At 43.7% G+C, this 22,647-nt stretch overlaps 1 protein-coding gene across 2 annotated transcripts in view; it reads left to right on the forward strand.

The window, feature by feature from the left end:
- Positions 1 to 2,365: 2,365 nt before the first annotated feature.
- ptprga (protein tyrosine phosphatase receptor type Ga) overlaps positions 2,366 to 22,647 on the forward strand; it is a 509,782-nt gene continuing 489,500 nt past the window's right edge. For both annotated transcript variants that reach the window (XM_028575592.1, XM_028575593.1), the window contains exon 1: positions 2,366 to 2,512. In XM_028575592.1, the coding sequence (XP_028431393.1) occupies positions 2,416 to 2,512 (97 nt within the window). In that variant the 5' untranslated portion in view covers positions 2,366 to 2,415. The remainder of the gene's footprint in view (positions 2,513 to 22,647) is intronic.

Here is a 22,647-nt window from a genome sequence, read left to right on the forward strand (position 1 = left end):
TAGATGCATTTTTTTACACCAACAAAGAAGGAGGCGGGTGAGACGGGTGGCCTGGATCAAATTCTGATTAGGGCCACAAAAGGTTGGCCCTGCACCATTTTAACATGTAACATGCAGTGGGTGGAACGGTAAGTACATTTACTCCAGTACTTGTACCTATGTTGAGGTACTTGTACTTTACTTGAGTCATTTTTCTACTTATACTCTTCTTCTACGCTACATTTCAGATAGAAATATTGTACGTTTTACTCCACTACATTCGTCTGACATTTAGTTACTAGTTACTTTACACATTAAAGGTATAGTGGAGGATTTTCTTTTTCCGGGTGGATCATCAAGACTATTGGTCCTCCTAGTTGTCAATCATTCTGGTGATATGTTTACGTAAGGCCGTCGTACGTGCACGTCCCTAGCTTTCAGGTGTATATGTGTGGTGAGCTTGAGCTACGGTTTCAGCCATTCATTGAAGCATGGAAGCTTTGGGGAGAATATTTCACACGCTGGCGTGCGCTAAAAGCACAGGTTGGGCTTCCCACTGGTGCCTCAGTCGTGAAGTTTCTACTCCACAGGTAAAGTTTGGCATGCTATTTGGAGAAATCCATTTAAAATCACTGCTAGTAAAAGTTGATGTAAGCTATGATTAGCGATGCTAGCCCTGGCACAAGTCACGCACCGTGCACACACGGCAAACATCTTAATTTGTGAAAAAGTGCAAATCTTCTTTTGGAAAGTAGGCTTGTATGAGCCATGCCGACAGCAACTTGTAAACAGCGCACTTTCGTGCACACGCTTAATAGGCGTTCCTTCTCGGGAGCAGGCAGAGTGTTGCGCATGTGCATTTTTTCAAAAAGTACAGAGGGCGGTTCTTTTCTAAAATTCGGGAAAATCCTCCACTATACCTTTAAGATTTCTGCACACAAAACACATCGTCACCTTCCTAAAATAAAGTCATTTTTTGACCTAAATCATCTCCTCATGGTGCTGGCCACCTGGTAAAATTGCCTACATCCTCAGTTGAACAGGTCATGTGATTTTACACCTTTAGTATAATGGCCTATGTCAAGCATGTGACTTAGGCAGTTTTATTTTTTGTGTTTTCTGAAAAACCTGAAAAAAGGACTTTTGCCTAAATCATCTCCTCATCTTGCTGGCCACCTCTGGTAAAATTGCCTACATCCTCAGTTGAACAGGTCTTGTGATTAAACACACAACTGTTTGGATCCTTTCCAGTTTTTAAAATGGGAGGATTTTTCTGCATCGATTACTTTTACTTTTAATACTTTAAGTACATTTTCCTGACAATACTTACATACTTACACTTAAGTAACACTTTCAATGCAGGACTTTGACTTGTAACAGCGTATTTGTTAAAGTGTGGTATTGCTACTTTTACTGAAGAACAGGATCTGAATACTTTTTCTTTTATTTTCGCTTGCCTTCACAGCGACAGAAACACATCATCGCAGCATTGAATAGGTGAAGTTAAAAGGAGAATACTGCACCTTGCAAAAGCATAAATTGATGCATTTGGTTGATTCAAATAGGCTTAATACATCACCACTAAACACAGACTGGGCTCCTTCTAGGACAAACCCTTCTGGAGTGTTGACTGCAGGGGGGGTAGGCTTTGCTAATGTGGATCTATTTTGGAGCCATTAATATGAACAAAAAAGATCGAGGATCCCCTGGAGAGCACATATCTATTATTACCTATTATTATGGGACATGTTCGTGCTATTATACTGAGCGACAGTGCGTTCCATAGCCGGCGCTAGGATCCAGAGGAATGACCCATCCCATCTCTCTCTCTCTCTCTCTCTCTCTCTCTCTCTCTCTCTTTCTCTCTCCATCCTCTCTCTCTCTCTCCCCCCCCCTCTGAAGACTGTTTTAAAGTCTCTGCCTGACTTGGGCTCACACGCTATTTCCTGGATGGACGGAGGAATGGAAAGCTTCCAGCGCCTCTCCACCACCACCACCACCACCGATACCGACTCTCCCCTCTGTGTGTTCCCGCCGAGCGCTGCCTCCACCGCCGCAGCAGCCGGAGCAACGCCGCGCTGTGTGGACCGCCGCTGCTAGTCTCCCTCTTTGCTGCATATATATATATATATACACACGCTCCTCCATCACCATCACCATTCAGGATCCCAGTGTTATGCTCATATCCGGGGATCTCGGGGGGATTTTGGGACGGAAAGACTCTTTACTGGACCTCTAAAATAAAAATAAAAAAATCCACCGCCCTCCACCTCCACCTCTCCACCGTGCCCAGGCTCCGTCTGCGCTGCGTCTCCGGCGCTGCTTTTTACGCAGCCAAGGCGTCGCTGATTTGCCCGCAACAAATATTAAAAAAGGAGGAGAAACTCAACAGTTGTTGCTGCGTTTTGTTTGCATGTCGACGTGCATATCACTGCCATGTGGAGGCTACTGCAATCGTGCTGTTTCTGCTGCTGCTGGATTTTCTCTCTGGTTTTGCCTGCCTTCGTGCTCCTCTGGGCCGACTGTCATCCCGGTAAGTTTCAGACCCCTCCAAGTCAAACATGGGGCTTTTTTTTGTGTGTCCCCCCCCTCCCACCCCCCTTGCTGCTCGTGTCTACGGAATGGTATGTCTAGGAATGTGGTTATCATTGTGGAATATCCAGTATAGCGGGTCACTGGCTGGGAATAGCCCGTGCCTTTTTTTTTGGGGGGGTGCTTGACGCGCATCCCCGGCAGCGGGCTCGTCCTCTAGAAAACTGTCGGAGACGCCAAACAGGCAGTTAATGAAAAAAAAAAGGATTAGTATGCAGCTGGGTGACCTGTTTCAACCTCCTCTTATCCATTAAAACGCACAACTCTGTCACAGGAGCTCATATTCACTCCCCCCTTGCTTTTCTCCCCTCTGATGGAACTCAGTCCTCCCTCTTTGACTCTCCAATTCCACCTTATTTCTCTCCTTTATTTTTTAAACCCTTTCAATAGCAATCAAACTGGGGTGGGGGGTGAGGGGTGGGGGGCACAATGTGTTGGGATAGCACCAAAGGAGCTGTAGGCAAGGGTAGGCTGGGAGTTGGGTCCGGGATAAAATGTGACGCCTTGTCAGCCGGCGGCGCGTTATCTCAGCGCGTGGAGCAAAGACAGCAGGGCTGCTGAAGCCGCTTTCACACACTCAGGCACACAGAGACCCAAATGTGCAGCTGAGGCTTAAATGTGTGCCGTGGAGGGTGGGTGGGTGGGTGGGGGGGGGGGGTCTATGTTAAGGATGGAGATGTAGAGCCTTCAGAGGAGTTCCACAAACAATCAGATGGGACTCTGTTAGGACACCCCATGGTGAGAAACAAACAGTCCGGTAGGAAATGCTTACATTTCTCAAATTTAGCTCGTCTCCAGCTGTTATACAGCCTACTAGAATTGAACTAAAAAGGAAAGCGTCTGCTTCCACCACAGCTGAATCCAAACAGTCCCCGGCCCCCCCACCTCCCCCCTTTGGAGCCCATGCATGCCCATGTTTGTGGGGCCCTAAAAAAAAACCCCGAAGAGGAACAGGACCTTTTCTTTTTCTGTTTGCGTTTACTCTCAGACAGTCGGGAGGAGAAATCAGCTGCATGAAACTGGAAAATAAATCCCCCCTCACAAAAGAAAAACTAATTTGACCTTGAGACCAGAGTGTCCATACAACACGCCACATCTGTCCAGCTGTTGACGAGGCCAGACATGTCTTGTCTCAGACACCTTTCACAGCCTCTCCAGCCCGACAGGAGCTGGGTATGTTCAAATCTGGAGTTGTGATGTTCTCAATTTAACCCCCCTCCAATATGAATTCATATTTGTAAAATGTGATCGTATTTACAGTCATAGAGGCATATGGGAAATAAAAAAAGGTTAACACCCCCAGTATTTCGAAGCAAATACCACCATATCTATACCACGGCGCTGATGTTGCTTTCAGAAGAATATTTACGCACCGTTGAAAAGCAAGCAAAAGAGAATGATGCATCTTGCAGCCGGCATATGTGTGATGGAGAGGTCGGTTTCACTCAGCCTGAGCGCACAGGGATGTAATCCAGCCTGCGAAAAAAAAAAAACCCGACAGAATGACTCATTTCCAATGGAGCCCTTTGCATTAGGAATGACAGAACGGCCCTGACCCAGTCGTCAGAGAGTGTGGTGTGTCATGTCCAGAGTTTGATATCCATATACAATACCCAGCTCTGCACAGCGGTGTGAGCCAAACACGCTTCACTTATTCAGATCGGAGAAGTTCATAGTGGACCCTTAGCCTGTTAGCCGTAGCTGTCTATAGATATATGATACGTCATCACAGAGCCGGCTAGTCGGACTGTATTAGCCTACTTTTCAGCTCGACCAGATTAAGACACAAGCACACACACACACACACACACACACACACACACACACACACAGAATGAGAGCGAGTAGAAAAAGATGACACTGCCCTGTTGCCTAATAAACACAAATTCATCCCAGTATTTATATACAGTTAGGATGGACAGATATGCTTAAATTTCTTGTTAGACATTTAGTTGTGTGTGTGTGTGTGTGTGTGTGTGTGTGTGTGTGTGTGTGTGTGTGCCCTTCATTCATTTTTTCACATTTTAATTCCATCTGATCACAAACCTGGACAGAAATGAAGTGGAGTGAGCCGAGGAGGAAGCGAGCGAGCTGCTTGTGAGAGACGGGCGGTCCTGACGGATAGACGGAGGCCGAGATAGACGGATGGGAAGAATAATAGTCTGTCCCACAGGTTGAGAATTCATTTATTCACGGAAACACGAGGAGTTGTTTGTTGTGCCTGGAAATGAAGCCAGTTGTTTTTTTTCCCCAGACCAAATACTCAGGATGAGTGAAACCAAATGGAGTAATACATTCTTTTTTTTCCAGTAAAGATGCAGCGGTAATTCATTTAAAAAGAGAGGCTCATTAGCGAGTAAAAGCGTCTGGTTGTCAGCGTGTTTATTGAAAGGAAACGCAACAACAGGGAACAGACACAAAACAACAACAGGTAAAATATTCATTTTGCAGATTTAAAAAAAACCAACCCAAGTAAGTCAGAAAAAAAAACTGCCTGCTATGAGAGGAAATGGGAAAGGGTAGCGGGGGCTTCTTTCACATCAAAATAACAATCCTTTTGTCCAACGACAAAATCAGCCGCATGCCACTTTGTCTTTACATGGATAACAAATGAATGCAAAAATCCAATAAAAAAAAGAAGAAAAAAAAAAAAGTGGGTGGGGGAAAATATATTTCAATGAAATATAAGGTGTGTAAATATAGGAAATAGGAATATAGTAAAAAAAAAAGGACAGACTGATGGAAATTCAGCTGCCAGTTTGGGACGCTTTAGAGCAGAGATCTTCAACATGGGTTCCGGGACCCTTAGAGCTACTGCAAGGGGGGCGCAAATTATTGTTAATTTTGTTAATTTTTTGAAAGTTTCCAAGAAAATTCTAATCCTTTAACATGAATCCAACATAATATTAGCAAATATAATTCAGCGTCTTTGTGAAAAAAAAAAGAAATACACTGATGATAGGCCTACTGGCCTATAGGTGAGGTATAGTCACTAAGGTAGCCATCCACAGACACAGTTCATCTTAAGGATTCACTGTGCCACATGTATGTTGAACATTAAAACATGATTTATAAAATCATGCCAACAATTATTATTTTAATAGCTTAGTATTCTATGCAAAAAAAAAAAAGCATGTTCAAAGGCTTTAGGCTGCCCTACACGTTATTGTAGCCTTATTTTAATATGCAACTCAATTTAATACATTCTCTGCGATGTAGTAGATGGTCCCTCCTCAGTCAATCTTTCAGTTAGGGGGTCCTCGGCTTGGAAAAAAACGTAGGAGACCCCTGGGTTAGCGCCATGAGGGATTTCTGGAGAAGTGGGCACTTTCACCGAAAGAGCAAATCTACGGCTCAGGACTTGGAACATTGATAATCTCTCTTAACCTCCTCTTTCTCTGCCCCCCCCATCGGCATCATGGTATCGGCAGGGAGTGAGCCCGAGGTAGCTGCTTGATGCCACCGGCTGCCAGATGATGTAGAAACAGAGACGAGTGTGCGTCTCTCCTGCTGGGTGTCATCATCCGGGCCGGGCTCTCAGGCGCTGCTCTGCTTACCTTCCAGCCCGCTCATCTCTTCTTATTAATAAGGCTCTTATCCAGGAGATTGGCTTTGGGAAACGCACAGGGAAAGGAAAGAAAGGCTTTCTGTAAAGAAAAAAAAAAAAAAAAAAAACACGTCACCCGTGGGCCACTTGCAAATGTTAATCGCTTTGGTGGCTGATGATTTATAATCAGCTATAAAAGGAAAAAGGAAAGGAAAAAAAGCGCCATACAAAGTATTCAGTTTTCAGCATTTCTGGTTTACTGGACCTATTTGATATTTGATTTGATAGTCCAGGGAAGATAACGAAAGATTCCCTCTTTGTAAGAAGATGCTGTGTGTACCGTTGAAAGACGGCCTTTCTGTGATAAATGTGTCAATACATCCAAATATATGCTGAATCATTTTGTAGTCTCATAACTTCCTGCACCCGTTTGAATCTGTGTCCAATACAAAGCAGCTCAGCAAATGAGCGTCAGCAACTGTGAGAGGGAAAGAGGGTTGAGAAAAAGGAAGAAAAAAAAAATGAACTTGAAAAAATAAGACTGAGAAATGAAAAATGAAAAGCAAGACTTTGATTCTTTTTTTTTCACAAGATGGAGATCATTGAAATGGCGGCGCGTGGTGGGTTTCTCTCAGCCCTGCTTCACTGAATGTCTTGCGATGTAGACGTAGGTGGTTATGATCCGATTCAGATCTCTCTCAGATGATAATGAGGCTCTGCTTCAGCAGCGTTCAAGTAAACCACGTGTCACATTTGCCCCAATGTATGTTGTTTCCAGGGGAGGGGGGAGGCGGTATTAAAAAAAAAGAGTTTTAATGCTGTGGCAAGCAGATATTTGTTGTTAAGATGAACATCATTCCTAATAAAGAAAATAAAAAAACACATCCCCAATCACATGTAAGGTTTCAAATCTGTAGAAAGTTTTGAACAATACAGCAGATTAATCATGATTATCAAGAACGTGTGCCCCCCCTCGCCCCCAGGTGGGGTAGGTGGAGATCTCAAACCCCCCCACCCCCCCAAATATTGAAACCAAAGTTACACCCTTAGGCCCTTCATCCTCTGAGCTCTCTAAGAGTGGAGTGCATTATTTCCGAGTCCCCCCCCCCCCCACCGTAATAATGTCATACCTCGCTGCAGAGCAACACCAGCCAAGTGCTGTTAGGAAAACCGGAAGATGCTGCGCTGTCGTGTGTCCGCCCGAGTGACCTGCCCGCTGCCGACCCCCCGCCCCCCCCTCCGGTCGGCCACATAATGGGCGGTTTGCAGGCACGCAAACATCTGCTTTTTTTCATTCTTTCGGAAGGGATGGAAAGCACTGAACATCACCGCGGGGCGTCCGCTAGCTGACACAGAGCATCACTTTCCCCCATCTGCGGCGTGCGGTGTCAACGTCGAGGCATCACGCCCCTGTCACCGCGCCGCACTTTAGCCCTGGGTTAACCAAACACACAAGGGAGAGGGAGGGAGGGAGGGAGGGAGAAAGGAAGGAGGAAAAAGGAAGAAGACAGGGGGGAAGACGGGCGGAAAGAAAGAGATGTCTGGCCTTCAATCTGTCGCTCTCCACTGCTGAAGAGAAAAAAAAAAAAACGAATAGGCCCTGTCGCTCGTGGCCGGGAGGAAAAACAGAACAGTCATTGTAATCTCACAACAAGCGCCTGAGCTGGCACATCTTTTCACCCACACAAACACACAAACCCTCCTTCCATCCATCTCTGTCTCTTTCCTCCCATCTCCCTTTTTTTAAGCGGGTTTGTTAACCATTCTAAGCAGGCCTCCGTGTCACAGACCCAGAGCCTTTTTTTTTGTCGCAGCGATACTAGGGGAGGAGAAGGTTGACATTTAGGGGAAGGGGATTGGATATGCTTGGTGGCCCTCGGTCGCCAACGTTATCATCCTCATCATCTCGGTGCTCATCGAGCTATTATCTGGCCTCCGCCGTGGCCCGGGAAAACGCTTGCACGCCGGCTCGCGGGTCACTTTATCAGTCAGCGAGGAGCTTGTCAACACCGTCCCGGCTTTCCTTAATAGATTGATTAAAAGATACGGTGTCATGTTTCGGTGCGTGTGTGTGTGTGTGTGTGTGTGTGTGTGTGTGTGTAGATGCAGCGGGGGGTGGTGTCAGTTATCCATGTTAGGATGCTGCTTTGGTAGCTGTCGCCTTGTCATTAGGAGCTAGCTGCCTGAGAGAGAGAGAGAGAGAGAGGGAAAGAGAGAGAGAGAGAGGGAGGGATGGGGAACCAGAAGAATGGAGAACGTCCCTTCTATTGTGCTATTGATTTTTAAGCGGGGAAATGATGCTGTTTTGTTGCACAAACGGGGGAAAGTCAAGATAAATAGGTCCGATAATGAAAACAATAGTAATGATGATATTAAGTGCAGAGGCGCTAATGATATCTCGAGAACGCCACGAGCTGGGGAGCCGAGCGTGGAGCAACCGTCTTTTATTTATTTTTATTTTTTCCATCAAGCGTTTCTGCTCAGCCAAGCGTGCCCGTTAGGTTTTTAATCTGTTTCTCATCCGATTTCCTTTTCTTTTAGTATTAATGCGCCAGTGGGGGACCCCAAAGAGCAGCCTGGAAAAAGGAGAATAGTGGGGAGAGCCGGAGCTGTCTGGCCTTCTCTCACACATAACGAGCTGCCGAATATAATATGCAATCTTCAACCAACAGCAGCAGGCGTTCACTTTTTTTTACCTGTTCCACTTCATTGTTTTAATCAGGTCCACTGTTGGATTATTTGGAGAAAAGGATGTTCCCCCCTATCATTTTCTGGAAGGTGCCTCCTGATTTCTAGCTCAGTCCAGCCTGCTTTCCAACAGCATACCCCCCCCACCCCCCATCTGTAGTGTCAGTGAAATAAAAATAACATAAATAAATAGCTTAAAGAGGCTGAAAGCTGTTCTCATGAACCCTTCCTAAATCACAGGGCTTTTTAAAGCCAGGGAACCGAGTTTGTGTCCCGGGAGAAGATAAGGGGAAAACCCAAGACTTTCACCCAGGAAACAGGTGTTTGTGAGTTCTACTTAAGGGGACCCTAACCCTAAACCATAATCTAAATTTAGTCTGACATTGACAGACCTTCCTCCACAGCGCCGCGGAGGAGGGTCTGGCTAGTCCACAGAGCATTCTGTGATGGGAGAAAAACGTGCTCTGGTTTATTGGCATTTCTTTAAACCAATCACAATCGTCTTGGGCGGCATTAAGCGCCATACGGAGCCACGGTGCCTCTGCAAAAGAGCCTGGGGAAGGAACTTGTTTTGGTGGAATGTGTACGTTCAAAAGTTGTTTTAGTCGTGCAACAGAAAACTCAGATTGGACAGATAGTCTAGTTAGCTGTCTGGATTTACCCTGCAAGGATCTGAGGAGCAGTTAACCATAGTCCTCAGAAATCCACCGCAGTTTATACTAACGGAGCGGAAGTGGATATAAACTAGTCTAAACTTAACTGTCATTGCCGCTGAGACAACCGTAACCTCACGTTGCTCTGTACCCGGCTCACAGTCACCTTTTCTTACTGTAAATTTTACTGTAAATACCGCTAAACTTAACTGTCATGTGACCGGCCGCCGTAATTTTATAGGATATCATCGGGCCTATTCTGGCTTTTATCTGCAGCTATTTAGAAGTTTAACAGACACAGGAATAAATGAGTTTTTGAATGGGTTGAGTCTGCAGCGAGGCACTCTAAACTTCATATTCTCATATTCTGTGTGGGGAACATGAGACGTGTCACTAACATTTCTATTGGCTTGTCTCAAAGAAGCCTGTTCATAAATACTCTGCGTGGATAAGTTCTCTTTTACAACATTTTGTTTGAATTTGTCAAAGTAAGGCATCACAAACAGTACAGTTTTGGAATTTGTAGCAAACGTCGTTTACCCTACTGCCGTACAAACGAATTTAGGAGTTACCCAGCCCTAGGGCCAACAACAGCAGCAGAGTTAAAGATTAGTTGAACGTACTTCTGGCAAAAAAAAAACTTGTACACTTGTTTTGTCTCGGTGAACCAATAAAACACTGCAACACGCCCTGGAAGGCGATGGTATAGCGTGCAGGCAGAAACACAACCCAGAGAGAGAGGGGGGAAACAAAGAGCAAGGAGAAAGACACAGACACAGCACGAGACGCTGATGAGAGCGGAGAGGTGTACACAGCCGAGCCCCCCCCCTTTTTATTTTTTATTTTTCAGTTTTGCTAAGCGGGATGCCAGGGGAGAGCTTCTGTGTCACTGTGCAGGGCTGCAGTGTGTTAAAAGGAGCTTAGACTGACGGCCTGTCCACCGCCATGGAGGCTGACGAGCGTAACCCACAGCGACAGCAAACAAACAGTGCGAGGTGAGAAGAGAAAGAAGCGAGACGCGGTGGGGGAAACAAATGGACTCGGCAAAAGCCAAAGAGTGTGTCCTTTAGATTGAAACTTGTGACACCGCCAGTCGTTTTTTGGAAGCCGTTAAGATGCAGCGTGATTGGGATATTGCTGACAGAGAGGCGGCTGACAGATGCCAGGTGGTGTTTCTTTTCGCCATGTCCCCCCCCCCCCCCCCCTTCCCTCCGGAGCCACCATGGCACACGTCAGGACTTTCAGACACTTGTGTGTTCTTTTGTCAGGCTCGATAGGTGGACATTCACTCCGGAGCTTGTGACAGCTCTCCGATGCACCGGTGAAAGGTGTAGATGGGGGCTCCTGCCATTTTGCCAGAACGTTTTCTCATTCTCAACGCTGAAATGCACTTTGCTCGACTCCTATCAGTCACCCGCGCTGAAAGAGGAATGGAAGCGTTCTGCTTTCTCACTGAGAACGGTGAAAGAAATGTCACCGTCTCGCCAGATGATGTTGTGTCAGTCAGACGACAGTCCTCATGTTTTACGGAACAGTTTAGGCAGTTTTTCACTCCGTTCTTCTTGTTTCTTCGTGGCCTCTTAACACTCTTCTTTCTTCCCTTTTCCTGCTGTTTTTTAGTTCCTCCCCCCATTCACGTTGGTTTTGTTTTCTGCTCCTATACTCTTTCTAAATCACCTTACGTTCTTTTATTTAATTTTGTCGTCCCTCCTCCTGCTTTTTTTTATGTTTCATCCCATTTTCTCCCCTTCCTCCCACGTTTTCTTTTGCATTTCTTCATTCTGTCTTTGTATCGCTCTTTCTGCTCTTCCGACCCTTTTTTTTTGGTCTACAATTTTTTTGTTCTTATCGTCTTCCCTGCCTTCTTTTCTTCTTTCGCTCTTTTTCATCTCCTCTTACTGGCCTCCTTTCTGTTCCCTGCATCCCGTTTATTCTTAATTCCGTTATTTCAACTTTTCCCATCATCTGTACTTTGTTGTACTTCTGTTATCTTTCGTTCTGCCCTTATTTTTTTCTTCATCATCTCTCCTTAAATTTCTTTCTCCTCTTGTGTTTCTTTTTGTCTCCCGTCATTTCCCTTTCTTTCTTTCTTTCTTTCTTTCTTTATTTATACTTGTATTTGGTTCTTGTTTCCGTCCCCCTGGGTTTCTCTGCTCTCTGGTTACATTACATGCTTCTGTAACCATAGATTATTATTCTGAACACAGCCCAAACTAATGGCCATGAACTTAAATCCCATTTTTCACCAAAATGGAAAAATGAATGCGCACACACACACACACACACACACACACACACACACACACACACACACTTATTTTATATTTGTTTAGTGCACACAAAGTAGCATTTGCAGTAAAAGTCATTAATGAATTAAGCAATGGAAATTAGGATTCAGGATGAATCTCAAAGTCGGCATCAAGATGCAAAGTGTTGAAGACACATACGGACACCTTTTAAAACCTCCTCGTTGGCTGTTAAGGAGGAAATTAATATGATATGATCATTTTATGAAGATAAATGAAACCAAACTCTTCTGGGAATTTACAGCCAGTATCTGATTTTCGTAGTTTTGGCCATGCTTCCCATCAGTGATAATCGTCTTTTCAGTCAGCGGGCTAATTGCTGAGATCTGGCTGCAGTAAAACAGCACCACCACCAGCAGCAGCAACCAGATCTCCACACGCATTTTTAACAAATACAGCAGGACACAAATGTTAAACCTCAAGACAGGTTTACATTTTATGAGGAGTGTGACCCAATCATTTACTTTGTCAAGAAACCTGCTCCAGTGAAATGGACCAGGTCTCAGTTTGGAGATGTTTTTTTAACGCCAGCGTTACGAACTGGAGGAGTGATGTTTAAAAAAATGTGCATCTCTACCAGACAGGGAGATCTGATGCTTTTAGAAATAGATATCAATCAAAACTTGTGCGTGTCAAATTTGGAACTGTTGATTGGATTTGAAACCAAATTTTCCAAACGATTCCAAACAATTCCAATAATTAAATTATTCCATTGGAATCGTAACTTTTGAAGCCATTTCAAGTCAGAACTGGTTCTCAATGCCCCATCCTATTGGTGGTGAAGGATCCAGTGTTTGTCGAGCTTGATCAACAGTCAGGGCTGAAAGCTTCTGTCCTAGCCACGTTAGCATTAGCAATTAGGGATGGAAAAGTCAGTTGACCACTTTGGTCCAGACGGAAATCATTTGAAAATATCGGATTCATTTTGATAAAACTTAGTGCAAACACTCATGGTCCCCAGATAATAAATCCTACTGACTTTGGTGATCCACAGAATGTTTTCATCTAGTGCCACCATGACGTTGAAATACTTTGGTTCACATTGAAATTTCTCAAAATTGGAAAGATTGCCATTCAATTTGATTCAGACATTCATGTTCCCCACGTGATGAATTGTAATCACTTGTAATAAACCTTTTATCCAGCTCCATCATCAGGAATATCTTTTTAGACTAGATTTGTTTTAGGACCTAATACCTGCAGAACAAATCACATTCCCATCAGCCTTAACTGTACTGTTCTTTTGCTTTAACGCCAATTAGCAAGTTTAAGCATGCCAACAAGATAAATAATGCTGGTGCTAAACATTTCCTGCCAGACATTAGCATGTTAACATGCTCATTGTGAGCATGTTAACACTGTGATGTAAGCACTGAACTCAAAGCACCGCAGCGAGTGTGGTTGGAGACGCTTATTAGTCTTATTTAATCTAGGACATTTTTTCAAGTTCGTAACCTAATGGCATCAAGACACAGACCATCCTATTAGACAGAGTGAGAGAGAGAGAGAGAGTATAATTCTGTGTTTCATAAGTGAAGTGTAAAGTATGAATGACACAGCAGACTTGGGTTTCTACTCACAGTGACAGCTGACTCATGAAATCCTATGCAGGTTGAATGCGATCTGTGTTACATACTGTATATATATATATATATATATATATATATATATATACAACGATGAACTCACAAGCAATACAACACACTTTTGCTCAATTTAGTGCACTCAACGGGCTACTTGGTCTGGTATGACCAGTAGCTTATGTTGGCGAATGTTAGATAAAGTTAGCAACTATTATCTAATTCTTTTTACTTGTGTTCACAGTAGCTGCTCTTCAGTGAAAGTTACTGTTTCCTCGCTTTAAATTGCAATACTACATAGCTGTTGGGTTACTATACTGTAGTAAAACTATAAATTGCCATCATCTTCACGATGTTTACAGCCAACAGGTAATAATTTCACCATTTGTCTTAGTTTTACTTCCAATGAAGTTGTTTACATAACCTGGGTAAACTTGTAACCCCCCCCACCCCTGCCTCAACAAAGCTGTCCTGCCTCCCACTCCTTAAATTCATTTTACCACCCCAATATCACATAAGCAGCTCCCAAATAGAAGTCAGTGCTGCACTCCAATCTCATGGTTTGTACCTTGATCAAATATTTACAGAGGGAAACACAGACCTTCTTTTCAGTTTTTCTTGTGTTGTGCACGGCTCCAACGAGCCACTCAGCTGTGATCTGTTTAAAGTCAATGTGGGAGCATCATCCCACTGAGACGGAAGATGATCAGTAGTAAATGTATTTTTCGCGAGCTGGAAGGTTGGGTGGAAATTTTTTTCTGTATTACATAAAACCAAACTTCTGATGTTGCTGGAAGTTTGGTCCTAAAGAAAAACAATAAACACACAATAAATGGATAATGCCCCTAAAATTCCCCAAGGTGGGAGTATTATTAATTTAAATTACATCACAATACCAACCCAATAATAAGTGAATATTCATATTTATCATTGTGTACAGTGGACTTGGTGCATATAGAGTTGATGCAGTGTGTAATACTAATAGTATGTGTGTGTAATACCCAGTTCTGATATTGTTGCAGCCTAACACTGAGGAGAGAGTGGGCCAGGGCTGGTTTCAAGCCTGGATATCCACTGCAATCCTCCAGTGTAGGCAGTGGGAATAAAGGCAGTGAATAAAGAAGAGAGAAAGAGAGGAAATCACTATATGCCAAGAAGTGTTGTGTCACACACTGAGCGCAGAGCAGTGCAGAGCCCTCCTCATTAAATTCTTGCAGTGGCGTTGGTTTTTCCACTTTAATGCTTGGGAGACACTGGTTTCCTCCTCAGAGAGCGATAGGGACTGGGGCCACCGAGACGAGAGCATAGCACAATTTGTGTTAGATCCAGGGGGAGGTGGTTTAAACAGCAATGCCCTCTCCTCTTTCTTTATCTCTGGTGACCTCTCCCTCGTTCTATCTTACATCTCTGTCGGGCTTTAAATTCCTTTGCTCTTTGGTGTTCTGTCCTCTTCGAGCTGTCTTGTTTGACTTTGTGTAGTGTGTTTGTATCTCAATCTCCTAGCCAGTTCTCCTAATGACCCCATGTGAGATAGGGGTGGTGGGTTTTGGCCAACTCAGTTTACTTTCTTCTTTAAATTACTTGAAATATTTGACAAGAGGTGACTCACTGATGGAAACAGAAATAACTGTATGCCATAAGAGATTATCACATTATATGTGATCCAGTCGGGAACATTAATGGGTGTACCAAATTCCATGACAATCCACCCAGTAGTTGTCAAGACATTTCTCTCTGAATGTATCATGTCACCCTCATGGTGGTGCTAAATGGGAAGTCAGGGGAGTGTCGTAGTCTTCACACATCATCTTGGAACCATTTTTGGCCGATCCATCTAGTACTACATGTTGAGATGTTTCACTGAATAATTTAAGCTTTACCCTACTGTTGGCTAGCCTGAAGCAAGACCCACATCCAGATGTTGGGTCTGGGAACTCACCATTGACGGGGCTCAATCCGAGGGGCGGGATAAATTGTCTTTCAAATTCCCTCTGCATGTAATAGGATGACGCTACAACCAGGCAGAGCAACGAAGAAGGTAGCGAAGCTAGTTGATAGATTAAACCTTTGCCGTATCCGGTCGGCAAAACTCCGAACACATCTTCCTTTTTTAAGAATGATTTCTGTGCCGTTCTTTGTTCTTTTCTCAAAGAAAAGCTGAACTCCAAGTCTTCCAGAAGACCGCTGTTCCCCGCAGCAGCAGCAAAAGCCCGCCCACCGACTCTATACACGATGTGATTGGCCTGACCAAAATTAGTTTTTTCCAGCTCGCAAGCCAACAGAGAGTGCCTATACTGACTCTGGCTGCAAAATAAATTTACTGCCACTAGGGTGCGTCTAGATTTCTAGGCTAACTGTTGGAACAACATGAACATATTTTTAATTATTTATTTATTAGGACAATGCACTTTAATCAACATTTCTGTAAATGCGCCAGTGTTAGACAACAGGCATGTTTTCAAGTGCTAATGACCTAGCATGCATGTCTTTGTCGGAGGAAACCCACGCATTCACGGAGAGAACATGCAAACGCCACACAGAAAGGCCCTGCCCGGTTAGGGATCGAACTCTGCAGTGCCTACTTGCTGTGAGGCAGCAGTGCTGACCACTGAGCCACCGTGCTGGTAATTGGGGTTCTTTCTCTATAGAACCGTTATACATGTCTGTATCAAATTCCATAGCAATCCATCCAGACTGACCAACAAACTAACAAACTTATCTTGATTGCCAATCCACAATAAAAACCGTCTCTTCAACAACTGAACATGCTAGAATTCCACTGACACAAATAAATGGTTGAGCAAGAGAGAGGGACAGAATTTATATTGTGAAAAAGGAGAAAAGCTCCACCGGCCGAGCGAGCCAGACAGCTGGGGTGAAGTCAGGCATGAATCCTGTCAGTTACATGGACATGTCATGGTTGCACTAATGAACGGGTTTGAAGATCTAATAGCAACTTTGACTTTTCCTATAACGCAGTCACACTCCAGCTATCAAGGACTTCTCCCCTCCCTGTAATCACTTCCACCTGTCCTTCCAGCAGATACATATGGACAGAAACCATGGATTAGAATCAATCGTAGAGTTCTGGTTGTGATAATTGACCAAATATATTGCTTTGAGCAATTTTAGCATATCATGTAATTTTACTGTAACAAAGCAATTTGACAAATTGTCAGTGACTGCTGCCACTGAACAATCAGCTAAGAGGATTAATTATACTGTTAAATCAAATTAACTGGTTTGTACAATGACAATTAAACCTTCAATCTGACTGCGATTGGATTCTTGCAGAGAGATCATCCAATGCAACGGTCCAGCTGAATTGTGAAAATAAACATATTAATGAATCAAGGAATGGAGGTTTCAGCAGGGCGGTATACAGCAGAAACTGTGGAGGGCAGTGCCGTGGAGTCCTAAAAATCGAAAGGGTGACATAGTTGTCAAACTTGTGACCTAATACAGTTCTTTAGGACACCTAAGAAAATGGTTCACAAAGCATCAAGATGCTTCATTTGGCCAACACTAAGGGTAAGTCCAAGGGTTACACAATGTCCTCACATGATACTTGTGTGAGTAGAGATTCAAGGCCCATCATGGTGTACAGCGCCTCATCGGCCCAATTACCATCTCATTGTCAAGGCTCCCTGTCAGACTGAGGAATGTTAGGACTTCATTCATTGGTCTGTGCCAGGTTGTCTTTTTTGATCCCACCAATGGGTTGGCACCAAAATCAGAAATTTTAAAACTCGGCTATATACAAAGTTGCTTTACAGTTTTAGTGCGTAACTTTTTGATATTAATGAACATCCGTTACATTCAAGCCATTGCCAAATGCGTTGCTACAACGCTAATTAAGAATATCAGCTCCATATAACTCTCTCTGTAGTTCTCAGTATGGCTATGTTAAGAAAATGGTGTAGTCCTGCGACGTTTGCTTGCAGAAACTCGAGTGAAGATAATTACCTCTTCTGAAGAGTCTATTTTTTTTAATCCTCCGTGTCCTCCTTGGCTACTAGCAACTGCATGGGGTAAAGGTGGGGGCGGTTGCGCGATCACGGGAAGGCTTGTATCATGTGGACGCACCAACAGTGTTGTTGTCATTACTTAGAAATCCTCATGGGGGCGACAAAAACTACACACTATAGCTTTAAGCAACTGCAATTTTGATATTACAGTGATTGATTGATTGATTGATGGTCACTTATAGTTTCTTGTAAGTTTCAGTTTTAGAGTGTGAGGAATTGTGTTTGATATCATTGTAACATTGAACATTTTAGGTTATTTGAATGTTTGTCAGACCAGATTTCAAGAGATCACTTTGGCTCTATAGCCTGAGCTTGACATGGACATTGGTTAGTTTTTTGTTGTTGTTAAATGATTGAGTCAAATAATCAATGGATAACTAAGTGATAAGTAATTGCAGATCTAGAGATATTCTCCCATTTTTCAGGAGAACATGTCAGGTGGATGATGAACGGAGAGTTTACCCGTCTGTCGTCTCCATCAGTGTCAGCAGGACTGAGGCTTGTCTTGCCCTCTGTGAGTGCATGGCTGCTAACCACTTGGTGTTTTGGTTCCCCGCGCCAGATGTTCAACAGATGGGGTTCACTAATATCACCCCTGGGTGCACAGGATTCTACTCAGGCCTCTTCAGCCTCTGTCACTCCTGTCGTTTCTCTCAGTGTAGCTTTCTATCATGCATTACCTCCTATTTTGTGGTCTTCTTAAAAAAAAATATCCTTTTTTAACTTCCCCTCTATGTCTTCGCCTCTCCTCTGTTTTGAGACGTTTGCTGAAGATGGAGTCAGGACAGAGAGGGAGAGAGGTATTCAGTTGCTGGATTGGGTGAAGCCTTCCCCCATTCTTCATTGCTAGACAAGCACCCGTGTTCCACCTGAAACGCCTTTGGATTTACGCTGTGAACTGCAGCCATCTTTCTTCCGTTAATCACCTCGGGCTTGGCGCTCTGGCTCCTCGCGTCCCCAGGCCCATAGATGACCCGCAGGGGAAATCGAATGGAAGCCAGCCAAGCCTGACGCTCTTGAAGTACTTTCTAGGTACCACACTGAGAGAGAATAGGACAGCAAAGTAATTCAATGTATGTGTACCAAAACCCAGAGCATAGCTTTTGCTGCTAATAAATCATTTTTTCTTATTATTTCTTTAATCTGGAGTCTGTTGGTCAAAATGTTTTGCATTTTTGAATAATTTAAATTTGGCTATTGAACATACAGTTTGCCGTCTCTCCATTCTGTTTTCATGCAGAGCCGCAATTAAGATTTGGTTTCATTTTAAGCAATCCATTGTTTAGTCTATACAATTTAAAATAAAGGTCTTAATTGACGTTTTGTTCCTTCCTTTTCCTGTGCATTGTGTACCTTTCCGTACAATGCCTGTGCCTTGCAAACTGCACATTTTATTTCCTGTAGAGACCCAGTGAAGAGCCAGTAGGTTTCTAGTGTCAAAAGAAAAAGAAAAAGCACTTTTTAAGGAAAATATTAGCCAAAGAAAATGTAGGTTGTTAAAATGGAACCCCACCAATGTGACACATTAAAGTCTACAGCAGAGATGGCAAAAGTACTCACTTCTTGTACTCAAGTAGAAGTAAAAGTAAAGTAGAAGTACTGATTTAACTGAAGTAAATGTAACAAAGTACAGGCTTGGAAATTTACTTAAAGTATAAAAGTAAAAGTAGCCTTGGGAATTTTTATGCAAAGCTACTTGGACCACACAAATGTTACTAGAGTGCAAGCTGAGAAACTTCAGTGCACTGTAAAAAAAAATTTGTTGACTCAACTTAAAAATATGTGTAACCTGGTTGCCTTGAAATTATAAGTTGATTGGAAATCAGATATTAAGTTGGCACAAAGAGGCTATTCAGTTCTCTCAACTTAATGTTGCAAGTTCACTGTACTAATAACATGTTCAGTCAACTAAGGTTTATTTGTAAACACAACATTCAATTTAGTGGATCCAACTTCTAATTATGCATTATATGAACTAATGATTGTGTGGAGTCAACTCCAATCTACATCAATTCAACAACTTTATGTAGTGGGGCTAATGTGCATTTTCAAGTTGTCTTGACTAAGCTTTGTATTTGTGTTGACTTTATTATGTGTGTTGTATTAACATATCAAGTAAGTTGACTCGGTTGCCTTGAAAATCTAAGTTCTACCAACTTTTTTTTTAAAGTTTACACAACACAAGAATGTGAGTCAAGATTAACAAAAACATTTATTCCACACATTCAAGTGTTTCATACAATATAAAACAATGGTAAGACACAGCATCAACATTTTTTTCCTTATCCACTCTGTTAAATATCTATCTGCCTTTTTCTGCCATTACAAATCATAAGCCTTACTGTTACTGTGTGTGTGTGTGTGTGTGTGTGTGTGTGAGAGAGACTGTGTGTGTAAGTGAGTGAGTGAGTGTGTGAGACAGAGAGTGAGTGTGTAAGTGAGTGAGTGTGTGAGACAGAGAGTAAGTGTGTAAGACAGAGAGTGAGTGAGTGTGTAAGACAGAGAGTGATGTGTATGAGACAGTGTGAGTGAGTGAATGTGTGTGAGACAGTGAGTGTGTGTGAGACAGAGTGAGTGAATGTGCAACAGAGAGTGAGTGTATGAGACAGAGAGAAAGTGAGTGCGACAGAGTGAGTGAGACTGAGTGAGTGTGTGTGTGAGACAGAGTGAGTGTGTGCAACAGAGTGAGTGAGACAGAGAGTGAGTGAGTGCGACAGAGTGAGCGAGACAGAGAGAGTGAGTGTGTGAGACAGAGAGTGAGTGAGACAGAGTGATTGTGTGTGTGAGACAGTGAGTGAGTGTGTTTGAGACAGAGTGAGTGTGTGCGACAGAGTGAGTGTGACATAGAGTGATTGTGTGTGTGAGACAGAGTGAGTGTGTGTGAGAGAGTGAGTGAGAGAGACAGAGTGAGTGAGACAGAGTGAATGAGTGTGTGAGTGAATGAGTGTGGGAGACAGAGAGTGAGTGAGACAGGGAGTGAGTGTTTGTGTGAGTGAGTGAGACAGAGTGAGTGTTTGTGTGAGTGAGTGAGTGTGTGAGACAGAGAGTGAGTGATAAAAAGAGAGTGAGTGAGTGCGACAGAGTGAGCGAGACAGAGAGTGAGTGTGTTTGTGTGAGACAGAGTGAGTGTGTGAGACAGAGTGAGTGAGACAGAGAGTGAGTGTGACAGAGTGATTGTGTGTGTGAGACAGAGTGAGCTAATGTGTGTGAGACAGAGTGAGTGAGAGAGACAGAGAGTGAGTAAGACAGAGTGAGTGAGTGTGTGAGACAAGAGAGTGAGTGAGAAAGAGAGTGAGTGTTTGTGTGAGTGAGTGTGTGAGACAGAAAATGAGTGAGACAGTGAGTGAGTGAGACAGAGAGTGAGTGTTTGTGTGAGTGAGTGTGTGAGACAGAGTGAGACAGCGAATGAGTGTTTGTGTGAGTGAGTGTGAAACAGAGTGAGTGTTTGTGTGAGTGTGTGAGACAGAGTGTGTGTGTGAGAGACAGTGTGAGTGAGTGAGTGTGTGAGACAGAGTGAGTGTGTAAGACAGAGAGTGAATGTGTGTGAGACAGTAAGTGTGTGAGACAGAGTGAGTGAATGTGCAATAGAGAGTGAGTGAGTGTATGAGACAGAGAGTGAGTGAGTGTGTGAGAAAGAGTGAGTGTGTGTGAGACAGAGTGAGTGAGACAGACAGAGTGAGTGAAACAGAGTGAGTGAGTGTGTGAGACAAGAGAGTGAGTAAGAGAGAGTGAGTGTTTGTGTGAGTGAGTGTGAGACAGAGTGAGTGAGTGTGAGTGAGACAGAGTGAGTGTTTGTGTGAGTGAGACAGAGAATGAGTGTTTGTGTGAGTGTGTGAGACAGAGTAAGTGTTTGTGTGAGTGAGTGTGTGAGACAGAGTGAGTGAGACAGAGTGAGTGTTTGTGTGAGTGAGTGAGACAGAGAGTGAGTGTTTGTGTGAGTGAGTGAGACAGAGTGAGTGAGACAGAGAGTGAGTGTTTGTGTGAGTGTGTGAGACAGAGTGAGTGAGACAGAGAGTGAGTGTTTGTGTGAGTGACTGTGAGACAGAGAGTGAGTGAGTGTGTGCGACAGAGTGAGTGAGACAGAGAGTGAGTGAGTGCGACAGAGTGAGCGAGACAGAGTGAGTGTGTGTGAGACAGTGAGTGAGACAGACAGAGAGTGAGTGAAACAGAGTGAGTGTGTGAGACAAGAGAGTGAGTGAGACAGAGAGTGAGTGTTTGTGTGTGAGACAGACAGTGAGTGTTTGTGTGAGTGAGACAGAGAGTGAGTGAGTGTAAGTGAGACAGAGTGTTTGTGTGAGTGAGACAGAGAGTGAGTGTTTGTGTGAGTGTGTGAGACAGAGTAAGTGTTTGTGTGAGTGAGTGTGTGAGACAGAGTGAGTTTGTGTGAGTGAGTGAGACAGAGAGTGAGTGTTTGTGTGAGTGAGTGTGTGCGACAGAGTGAGTGAGACAGAGAGTGAGTGAGTGCAACAGAGTGAGCGAGACAGAGAGTGAGTGAGTGTGTGTGTGTGTGTGAGACAGAGTGAGTGTGTGAGACAGAGTGAGTGAGACAGACAGAGAGTGAGTGTGACAGAGAGTGATTGTGTGTGTGAGACAGACAGTGAGTGAGTGTGTGTGAGACAGAGTGAGTGAGAGAGACAGAGTGAGTGAGACAGAGTGAGTGTGTGAGACGACAGAGTGAGTGTTTATGTGAGTGAGTGTGTGAGACAGAGTGAGTGTTTGTGTGAGTGAGTGTGTGAGACAGAGTGAGTGAGACAGAGAGTGAGTGTTTGTGTGGAGTGAGTGTGAGACAGAGAGGGAGTGAATGAGTGAGTGAGAGAGCCAGTGTGTGGGAGATAGCCTGAGTGTGCAAGGTGGTGGCAAAATAAGAGAACATATACAGTCACATATGTCAACTATAGAGGCAATAAAAACAGCATATTTTGAGAGACAGAGCAAAACAACTCTCAGGACTTCTAGTCCACCTTAGCATTGACAGCTAATATTTACATAACTGTGTGCAACATGATAATTTAACAAGACTATTTGAGGTAGTACAACCAAAAGGCAATAATTTTCTCCTTTTCATCCCACAAACAACTGACCTTACAAGTTTTTAAAAGACACACTTAAAAAAAGGAACAGTAACTCCATGACAACTATGTAGCCAAGATAACGGGTGGCACTTTTGAGAAATATAAAAAACAGCTATGACTGTCTAGTCCATCTGTCCATCAACCGCACAGAGACCGGAGTCCATTAACTCTTGAAGAGCAAAGGTCTCCACCAATGTTCATT

This window comes from Perca flavescens, chromosome 4 (genome assembly GCF_004354835.1).
Source record: "Perca flavescens isolate YP-PL-M2 chromosome 4, PFLA_1.0, whole genome shotgun sequence".
NCBI lineage: Eukaryota > Metazoa > Chordata > Actinopteri > Perciformes > Percidae > Perca > Perca flavescens.